Source organism: Entelurus aequoreus, linkage group LG22 (genome assembly GCF_033978785.1).
Source record: "Entelurus aequoreus isolate RoL-2023_Sb linkage group LG22, RoL_Eaeq_v1.1, whole genome shotgun sequence".
Taxonomy (NCBI): Eukaryota; Metazoa; Chordata; class Actinopteri; order Syngnathiformes; family Syngnathidae; genus Entelurus; species Entelurus aequoreus.
The window spans coordinates 320815-331973 of record NC_084752.1 but is presented as its reverse complement, the minus strand read 5'-3'; the positions used below and the strand labels follow the sequence as shown (position 1 = coordinate 331973).

The 11159-nt window shown below is 38.0% G+C and overlaps 1 protein-coding gene across 1 annotated transcript; it reads left to right on the top strand.

Moving 5' to 3' along the window:
* Positions 1–730: 730 nt before the first annotated feature.
* Positions 731–8796, top strand: LOC133639867 (deoxyribonuclease-1-like). Its single transcript, XM_062033529.1, has 4 exons — positions 731–871; positions 2516–2670; positions 3107–3200; positions 8602–8796. The coding sequence occupies exons 1-4, from the start codon at positions 731–733 to the stop codon at positions 8650–8652; spliced, it is 441 nt and encodes a 146-aa protein (XP_061889513.1). The 3' UTR covers positions 8653–8796.
* The last annotated feature ends 2363 nt before the right edge of the window (positions 8797–11159 follow it).

The following is an 11159-nucleotide window of genomic DNA, read 5'->3' as shown; positions in this document are numbered from 1 at the left end:
ATATGTTGTAAAAAAAAAAACACTGTATATTTTACGGTAAAATTCTAGTAACTGAGTTAACAGTTTATTGTAAAGTCTACGGTTGTTGTTTTTACGGTGTTTTACTGTAAATGGGAAAATAACCGTTAAAACAGGTTTTTTTACGGTAAAAAACTGGCTGCTCAGTTGCCAAAATTTTAAAGAACAGCGGTACTGTTTTTTTTCCATTTACATTAACGTGTTATAAAAACCTGCGTATTTTTAACGGTAAAATTCTGGCGATAAGCTGCCAGTATTTGACTGTAAAAAAACTAAACAGTGGTACTGTTTGTCCATTTACTGTAATATGTTGAAAATGATGAAAAAAAAACCTGAAAGTTTAATGTTTTTTTTTTAGTTTAAAAGTTCAACTTTTGCACACTCTTGGCATTCTCTTGATGAGCTTCAAGCACACTTGTGAAGTGAAAACCCTTTCAGGTGACTACCTCTTGAAGTTAAAAAGTATCACTGATAGCCACACACACACTAGGTGTGGTGAAATTTGTCCTCTGCATTTGACCCATCCCCTTGTTCACCCCCTGGGAGGTGAGGGGAGCAGTGAGCAGCAGCGGTGGATGCGCTCGGGAATAATTTTGGTGATTTAACCCCCAATTCCAACCCACACTTAATAAATACATTTAAAAAACACTGGTTTCCTGCTACGTCACACTATTAAAAAAAAAAAAAAAAAAAAAAGAGGTAAAAATGTCACATGACGTATTTCTTCTATTGCGTCGCAGCCGCGAGGAACTTTGCGCTGATCCCGCAACACGCTTCCCCCGACTTCGCTGTGCAGGAAGTGGACGAGCTTTACGACGTGGTGACCGACGTCCGCGCCAAATGGAACACCAATGTAACGTTTTGACCAGGATCAGGGGATGGGGAATGTACAAACCCCGTTTCCATATGAGTTGGGAAATTGTGTTAGATGTAAATATAAACGGAATACAATGATTTGCAAATCCTTTTCAACCCATATTCAGTTGAATATGCTACAAAGACAACATATTTGATGTTCAAACTGATAAACTTTTTTTTTTTTGGCAAATAATCATTAACTTTAGAATTTGATGCCAGCAACACGTGACAAAGAAGTTGGGAAAGGTGGCAACAAATACTGATAAAGTTGAGGAATGCTCATCAAACACTTATTTGGAACATCCCACAGGTGAACAGGCAAATTGGGAACAGGTGGGTGCCATGATTGGGTATAAAAGTAGATTCCATGAAATGCTCAGTCATTCACAAACAAGGATGGGGCGAGGGTCACCACTTTGTCAACAAATGCGTGAGCAAATTGTTGAACAGTTTAAGAAAAACCTTTCTCAACCAGCTATTGCAAGGAATTTAGGGATTTCACCATCTACGCTCCGTAATATCATCAAAGGGTTCAGAGAATCTGGAGAAATCACTGCACGTAAGCAGCTAAGCCCGTGACCTTCCATCCCTCAGCCTGTACTGCATCAACAAGCGACATCAGTGTGTAAAGGATATCACCACATGGGCTCAGGAACACTTCAGAAACCCACTGTCAGTAACTACAGTTGGTCGCTACATCTGTAAGTGCAAGTTAAAACTCTCCTATGCAAGGCGAAAACCGTTCATCAACAACACCCAGAAACGCCGTCGGCTTCGCTGGGCCTGAGCTCATCTAAGATGGACTGATACAAAGTGGAAAAGTGTTCTGTGGTCTGACGAGTCCACATTTCAAATTGTTTTTGGAAACTGTGGACGTCGTGTCCTCCGGACCAAAGAGGAAAAGAACCATCCGGATTGTTATAGGCGCAAAGTGTAAAAGCCAGCATCTGTGATGGTATGGGGGTGTATTAGTGCCCAAGACATGGGTAACTTACACATCTGTGAAGGCGCCATTAATGCTGAAAGGTACATACAGGTTTTGGAGCAACATATGTTGCCTTCCAAGCAACGTTACCATGGACGCCCCTGCTTATTTCAGCAAGACAATGCCAAGCCACGTGTTACATCAACGTGGCTTCATAGTAAAAGAGTGCGGGTACTAGACTGGCCTGCCTGTAGTCCAGACCTGTCTCCCATTGAACATGTGTGGCGCATTATGAAGCCTAAAATACCACAAGGGAGACCCCCGGACTGTTGAACAACTTAAGCTGTACATCAAGCAAGAATGGGAAAGAATTCCACCTGAGAAGCTTCAACAATTAGTTTCCTCAGTTCACAATCATTTATTGAGTGTTGTTAAAAGAAAAGGTGATTCAACACAGTGGTGAACATGCCCTTTCCCAACTACTTTGGCACGTGTTGCAGCCATGAAATTCTAAGTTAATTATTATTTGCAAAAAAAAAAAGTTTATGAGTTTGAACATCAAATATCTTGTCTTTGTAGTGCATTCAACTGAATATGGGTTAAAAAAGGATTTGCAAATCATTGTATTCCGTTTATATTTACATCTAACACAATTTCCCAACTCATATGGAAACGGGGTTTGTATATCATTTTCTTTAAAATGACTTCTTTTAGGATATCATCCTTCTGGGAGACTTCAACACCGACTGCAGCTACGTCACAGTGTCAGAGTGGAGGCACATCCGCCTCTTCACGGACAAGAGCTTCCATTGGCTGATCCCTAACGAGGTGGACACCACTGTGTCTCACACCGACTGCGCATACGACAGGTAGATATGAGGAGTGGTCTTGGAATCAGTCTGATACGGTACGTTCCAAGTCCCCAATGAATAATGAACGCATCCATAAAAAGTGCTTATTTTTAATGACCTACTCCAAACCTTTGCCTCGCACAGTTACTCATTTTAAACAGGTGTGTGCAAAATTCCAATTTAATTCATTTGAATAATTCAAATTTTAATTGAATTGGCACCGCCCCACAGGATGTGGAATTGGAATTACAGGAAGTGGAATTAAACTCATTACAATTCCTATAAATTCCTTACAGGTAGAATTTTTTTTTACATTTAACAAAAGCTTTGGCCTGAATACTAAAACACTTTACAAACATTAACATTTAACACAAATTCCCTCCATGTTGAAAAGTTGGATGAAGATCACATACTGTACTTTTTCACAAGTGTGTGTGTGTGTGTGTGTCTTTAGGATAGTGGTGACCGAGGACATGATGAAGGGAGTGGTGCACCGTAGTGCGGACGTCTACAACTACATGGTGGACTTGAAACTCGACCTCAGTATGGTAAAAGTGTTGTGTAGTCTGCATTACAGTTGACATAAAGGAACCAAAAACAAACTATTTTAATCTTTTTCTAACACTAAACATTCAGGGATGGATCATTGACTAACATTATTACCATTGAAATGTAATGTAACATTCTATAACATGGGTGTCAAACTCTGGCCCGCGGGCCAACTTTGGCCCGCCGTGTAATTTCATTTGGCCCTTGAGGCGATATCAAATTAACATTAGAGCTGGCCTGCCGATATTATACAGCGGCAGTGCCGCTGTAACACCGCATTCACCGCTAATACTCATACTTGCCAACCCTCCCGATTTTCAGTGCCCCTCTCAAAAATCTCCCGGGGCAACCATTCTCCCGAATTTCTCCCGATTTCCACCCAGACAACAATATTGGGGGCGTGCCTAAAAGGCACTGCCTTTAGCGTCCTCTACAACCCGTCGTCACGTCCGCTTTTCCTCCATACAAACATGATATATACACACACATAAGTGAATGCAAGGCATACTTGATCAACTGCCATACAGGTCACACTGAGGGTTACCGTATAAACAACTTTAACACTGTTACAAACATGCGCCACACTGTGAACCCACACCAAACAAGAATGACAAACACATTTCGGGAGAACGTCCGCACCGTAACACAACATAAACACAACAGAACAAATACCCAGAACCCCTTGCAGCACTAATTCTTATGGGACGTTACAATATACACCCCCCGCCCCGCTACCACCAAACCCCGCCCACCTGAGCCCCGACATTAATGAACTAGCATCCCAGAAAAGATGGCAGGTATCTGGCTTGGGCACATCAGATCAGATCAGTGTGTCGCAAACTGAGCAGTAAAAAGGCCTGAATGGTTGATTTATTCATTGTTATTTTATATTCAAATTGATTAGCCTGTGGAAAAAGTTAATGTTGATATTTACCTCAGAAGGTTGCAAATAGAAAAGAAGCATTCCATTTTTTATTTAAATTTTATTTAATATACCATTGATGTTTTTTCGTTTGTTTTTTGAAAGTTGATTTTGCACTATTAAGTTACATAAGCGTCGCTTGTTCCATATTCAGTGTTAAAGCAAATCAGTGTAGCAAACTGAGCAATAATTAACGTTTTATTCATGCACTTTCTCTTGCTACTTCAAGGCTTTAATGTTTGACAGTACTGCTGTTTTTATGGTAAAAAAAAAAAAAGGCAGCTCAGTTGCCAGAATTTTACTGTAAAATCGACATTTTTTTTTTTTTTTTACAATAAAAATAAATAAATAAATAAACTGCTATTTTACAGTAAAATTTTGGCACATGAGCTGCCAATTTGTTTGTTGTTGTTTTTTTTACCGCAAATCAACAACTGTAGATTTTTCAGTGTATTACTGTACATGCCAAAACAGCACCACAGTTTATTACAGTAAAAAAAAAAGTGCTTTTCATTTAGAGAGAAATGCTGTAAAAACCACAGTAAATTTCACAATTTTACCATGAAATCTATTGCTACTTTTACATTGCACAATTTGATGGATAACTTGTCTTGAATTCATTATTATTAGTATTTATTTCTATGTAAAAATGCTTTGAATGTTTGATAATATATTTTAGCATAATTAGACAATATTTAAATTAAAATCATTTGCGATTACATGGAGTACATCTATTTTTTTAAGAAAGAATACATTTAGTAAGAAAAGTTACAGTACTTTATTGATACATATTATTTGCAGGCTTTCGAGGGCCAAAATAAAACGAAGTGGCGGGCCACATCTGGTGGTTTAAGTCGATTCAGTGACTCATCATGCTTTCAATGATCTGCAAGGAACAATACGAGTATTTCTATACAGAATATTGTCGCGTAGAAGCGGTGCTGTGAAAGATCAAGAGTGTCGCAAGAAATCCCCTACTAAGTATATTATTTTGTTCATCTACTGCACAGGTGTCAAAGTCAAGGCTCAGGGGCCAGATCTGGTCCGACACTTCATTTTATATGGCCCGCGAAAGCTTGGAAATAATATGCGTTAAAAAAGTACCTCATCTTTTCTTACTAAATGTATAAGTTTTTTTTCCATTTTGACGGAAAAATATGTACTGCATGAAATTGCATACCTTTATAAACTTTAATAGTATCCAATATCGCAACAAATTTAATACACTTTCCAAAGTTTTTTTTGTTAAAATAAAAACACATACCGTATTTTTCGTACTATAAGTCGCAGTTTTTTTTCCATAGTTTAGCCGCGGGTGCGACTTATACTCAGGAGCGACTTATGTGTGAAATTGTTACATACTTGCCAACCCTCCCGTTTTTACCGGGAGACTCCCGGTATTCAGCGCCTCTCCCGATAACCTCCCGGCAGAAATTTTCTCCCGACAAACTCCCGGTATTCAGCCGGAGCTGGAGGCCACGCCCCCTCCAGCTCAATGCGGACCTGAGTGGGGACAGCCTGTTCTCACGTCCGCTTTCCCACAATATAAACAGCTTGCCTGCCCAATGACGTCATAATCTACGGCTTTTAGAGAGTAGAGTGCACAACTGCGCACACAACAAGGAGACGAAGCAGAAGAACGAGGAAGTTACAGACATGGCGACGCCGTCGACGAGCAAGATGAAGAAATACGCTTGCAAGTTCCAAAACGAATGGAAACAAGAATTTCAGTTAATCCAGGACAGTTCGAAGGGGAAGGTGTATGTTGCCTGTACATTTTGTAGAACAGACTTCTCCATTGAACACGGTGGCCGAAATGATATACTCAGTCATGAACGGAGAAGTTAAACAAGACAATACTGCCATCTACTGGATAGCCTCCGGAACACTGAAATTCAAGTATTTCTTTTATTTATATGTATAATAAAATAAATATATATATATATAGCTAGAATTCACTGAAAGTCAAGTATTTTATATATATATATATATATATATATATATATATATATATATATATATATATATATATATGAAATACTTGAGTTGGTGAATTCTAGCTGTAAATATACTCTCCTCTTAACCACGCCCCCCCCCACCCCCCACCTCCCGATATCGGAGGTCTCAAGGTTGGCAAGTATGAATTATTAACACATTAGCATAAAATATCAAATAATATTATTTAGCTCATTCACGTAAAAGACTAGACGTATAAGATTTCATGGGATTTGGCGATTAGGAGTGACAGATTGTTTGGTAAACGTATAGCATGTTCTATATGTTATAGTTATTTGAATGACTCTTACCATAATATGTTACGTTAACATACCAGGCACGTTCTCAGTTGGTTATTTATGCCTCATATAACGTACACTTATTCAGCCTGTTGTTCACTATTCTTTATTTATTTTAAATTGCCTTTCAAATGTCTATTCTTGGTGTTGGGTTATATCAAATAAATGTCCCCAAAAAATGCGACTTATATATATATTTTTTCCTTCTTTATTATGCATTTTCGGCCGGTGCGACTTATACTCCAGAGGGACTTATACTCCGAAAAATACGGAACTTAAATATCTGCTTGACTTATGATTTCAAAGCAAGTTAGCCATTGAATTGTACACTGTAAAAATGACAATAGATTCCACTGTAAAATTCACGGTGGTTTTTACAGCATGTTACTGTAAATTTAAAAAAAAACTACCAATTTTTTTTAAGGTAATATTTTGTCGACTGAGCTGCCAGTTTTTTTTTTGTATTACTGTAATGTAAAAACAGTAGCCCACATGTTTTACGGTAAAAAAAAAACTGCCGTCTCAGTTGCTAGATTAAAAAAAAAAAAAAACAGTTGTACTGGTTTTGCATTTACAGAAATATGTTGTTTTTACAACAACTGTACATTTCATGGTAAAAAAACAAAAACAAAAAACTGGCAGCTCAGTTGCCAGAATAAAAAAACAAAAAACGACGGTATTGTTTTTCTATTGACCTTAATATGTTTAAAAAAAAAAAAAAAAGCTGAATATTTTATAGTAAAAGTCTGGTGAATCAGTTGCCAGTTTTTTACTGTAAAATCTACTTTTTTTAACAGTGTATATATAATAATCAAATACATAGCAAATTTGGATATTGTTCACCGTTTCAAGCGGCCCTCTGATGGCAGCCATGGCTGTGATGTGGCCCTCAATGAAAACAAGTGTGACACCCCGATCTACTGTATGCGAGCGACGTTTAATGGCACATTATATACAAAAACAATAATGTTTAATTATTTACATGTGCACAATGTGTCTGTCGTTTTTCATTGTGTTTTACTTTTGTAGCTGTATGTAAAAAATGGTTCTCTCGTTTTTTACCTTCATTTTTGTGGGCTTTTTTGAGCCTGCACTGCATTTACATTTTCCGCATTGTGGGAATATTAAAGTCCGTCCTAATGACAGACAGAACAATTAAAAACTCAGCTCCTCCACTAGATGACATAAGATACGTACATTTTGTTTGTAAAATCTATCTAATGTCTAAAATATGTACCTTAGTTGGGAAATAGGTTGGTGCAAAACAGTGGTTCTCCAACTTAGAAAACACCTGACTCTCAAAGTACCACCATAATGACCAACAATACAATACAGTAGCGTAGTAGGCCCAAGTATTGCTCAAATACAAAGCAGAGGTTTTGTTTTTGTTTTTTGAATTTGCCCTGTCCAGCTACTCAGACAAATCATATCGTTGATGTAGATGCCTAAATAGGCTTTACAAAAGAGAAGTGTGGGATACTTCTCCAGTTGCCTTATTTGTATTTGACTTTATTAAATGGATTTATATTATTATTTGGCGCAGCTGGGCCAGAGCAGGATGGGCTAGAAAGAGAAAAAAAGGAAGACAGAGGGGGAAATTGCGGGGACAAGAGGGGGATAAGACAAAGAGACAACAACAACAACAAAACAGCATCAGCGAATAGGATATGTACAAATATGATAGTAAAAGTGATAGTAAAGAAGCAGTTAGTGAAATAAATATTAATAACATAGAAATGACAATGAACATTATTATTAATAAATGGAGCAATATAAATACCAATAGAAATAGCACTATTGATAATGAATAATAATAATAATTACCCTTATCATCTACAATACAATTGTTTCAAATGCAACAATACATATATGTAATGATAACTTGAAATACAAAATAAAGCAGATAAATGGAGAGGAAGAAAGAGAAGCGAACTGTATTAACCTTGTAGATTGTTATAGTAACAATAGGTTAAGCTTTGTCAGTGTGCCGTGTGTTACCCAGTTTCCCCTAGGGCAACAACGTTATTATATGTAAGCAGAGGTTTTATTTAAGTATATTTAATATTTTTAGCCACTGTAACTTTATAGTTTGAACAGTAACACTGTGTTTGAATATGGGAATCACTGGTATAAAATATTGTTACAGAAACTTTTATTTTATTTTTTTTTCATGTCTTTTGTCAGGCTCTGGCTGTCAGCGACCATTTTCCAGTGGAGGTGATGCTACTTGGTTGAGCTTCGACTGCCAGAACCGTCAGCGACTCTCCAGTTTGAGTAATCTGAACATTATCACAAGACAATTAAATTTCCTCAGCCTAAAGTTTGTGAGAGAAACATTTTTGTCCATAGTATCTGTGTTTTTTGAAGTGGTCGTATAAAGACAGGGGTTCCAAAGGGTCGTTTTTCCGTTTGGTTTGTTTTTATTGCCCCCTGTATTTCCTAGAGATAAAACTCCTTATTAATGAGATGTTACTCTAGTTTGTATTGTCAGCTCTAATTAAAATATCTTGGCATATTAAAATGCATTTCAATGTCGAGGAACCCCAGTGTGGGTACCGGCAGCACATGGTCCCTGGTTTCTGTAAACACTCTTAAAGCGTCTAGTGACATTATGCGGATTCTAAAAAATTCACTTTTCCGGTTCTCTTGGATCCGTCCTCAGATTTTGACACCATTGACCATGAGGTTCTGCTGAGAAGACTAAAGGGGATCAAGTATGACTGTCTGGGTCAGTTCTACAGTGGTTGTGTTAGTATTGCAGCTAACCAAATAAGGTCTGAGTCAGCGGTTTTGTTGTGTGGAGTGCCTTCAAGGTTGCATTCTGGGTCCTCTGTTTGTTTGTTTTTTGCTGTATTTAAACCCTTTGGGAAAGATCATCCAAAGGTTTAGTGATTGTCACGTTTTTGCTGATGGCATTCAGCTCTACGGCTCTTTTAAGCCCTCTGAAATTGTGAGAAGAAGATATTTTTAAGTGTTCTTTTTTTAATCCAGTCATGTTTAAAGCAGCTAGTATTTTTCTATGTAGTGTGTCTTCTCGTGCGCTACGTGCTTTTATCTTACGTCCGCTAGTAAACTCTTTGTTTTGTTTTAAGGGCTCCTGTTGGTCGGCTCACAGAGCTGTTTTGGCAAGTTATCTGTTTTCAAGGCCTTAGTTGTGCTCCTTTCTGGGCGAGAGGGATTGATTGATTGAGACTTTTATTAGTAGATTGCACAGTGAAGTACATATTCCGTACAATTGACCACTAAATGGCAACACCCGAATACGTTTTTCAACTTGTTTAAGTCGGGGTCCACTTAAATTGATTCATGATACAGATATATACTATCATATACTATCATCATAATACAGTCATCACACAAGATAATCACATTGAATTATTTACATTATTTACAATCAGGGGTGTGGAGGGGGGGTAGGATATGGACAGCAAGTAGTGGACACAGAGAGAGAGAGAGAGAGAGAGAGAGAGAGAGAGAGAGAGAGAGAGAGAGAGAGAGAGAGAGATCAGAAGGCATAAGAAAAAGTATCTGCATTTGATTGTTTACATTTGATTATTAGTAATCCGGGGAGGGTGTTAGTTTAGGGTTGTAGCTGCCTGGAGGTGAACTTTTATTGCGGTTTTGAAGGAGGATAGAGATGCCCTTTCTTTTACACCTGTTGGGAGCGCATTCCACATTGATGTGGCATAGAAAGAGAATGAGTTAAGACCTTTGTTAGTTCGGAATCTGGGTTTAACGTGGCTAGTGGAGCTCCCCCTGGTGTGGTGGTTATGGCGGTCATTTACGTTAAGGAAGTAGTTTGACATGTACTTCGGCATCAGGGAGGTGTAGTGGATTTTATAGACTAGGCTCAGTGCAAGTTGTTTAACTTGCTGTTTTCATGAAACATAGGATGACTCTTTTTGTTTGGATTTAGACCTCTTCTTGCTGATGCTATTGTTGCGTTGTAAGGGCTGGTCTCCTAAAGCTAAAGCGGTCCGTGACGCATTTGCTACCGGGCTGCACAGAAACATTAATTAATTTATAAACTATCGCATTTTGTCCAACTTGACTTTGGCCTGTCCCACTAACACACCAATAAGCTTGTTGATAGATGTAGATTACAAGTCCTGATTAATGGACATATAAAATGTTAGTGTGCCAGATTGTAGCCAAAGGCTAATTTCTATCTGCAGGGTCATTGTTTATAGCAAGGGTTCTTAACCTTAGGACTTTTCCACTACAGAGGAGCCCGTAGACCACTCTAATATTAACACTGAATTAGTAATCTTACTTACAATTTTACATACAAACCCTTTTTCCATACGAGTTGGGACATTGTGTTAGATGTGAATATAAACGGAATACAATGATTTGCAAATCATTTTCAACCCATATTCAATTGAATGCACTACAAAGACAAGATATTTGATGTTCAAACTCATAAACTTTTTTTTTTTTTTTGCAAATAATAATTAACTTAGAATTTCATGGCTGCAACACGTGCCGAAGTAGTTGGAAAAGGGCATGTTCACCACTGTGTTACATGGCCTTTCCTTTTAACAACACTCAGTAAACGTTTGGGCACTGAGGAGACACATTTTTGAAGCTTCTCAGGTGGAATTCTTTCCCATTCTTGCTTGATGTACAGCTTAAGTTGTTCAACAGTCCGGGGGTCTCCCTTGTGGTATTTTAGGCTTCATAATGCGCCACACATTTTCAATGGGGGACAGGTCTGGACTACAGGCAGGCCAGTCTAGTAC

What these genes read in the sequence shown, in the direction of transcription:
- LOC133639867 (XM_062033529.1), top strand. Translation starts at nt 731, where the DNA reads ATGACGTATTTCTTCTATTGCGTCGCAGCCGCGAGGAACTTTGCGCTG. An exon ending in GCGCCAAATGGAACACCAAT is followed by an intron (nt 872 to 2,515) that starts GTAACGTTTTGA and finishes GACTTCTTTTAG; the next exon opens with GATATCATCCTTCTGGGAGA. An exon ending in ACCGACTGCGCATACGACAG is followed by an intron (nt 2,671 to 3,106) that starts GTAGATATGAGG and finishes GTGTGTCTTTAG; the next exon opens with GATAGTGGTGACCGAGGACA.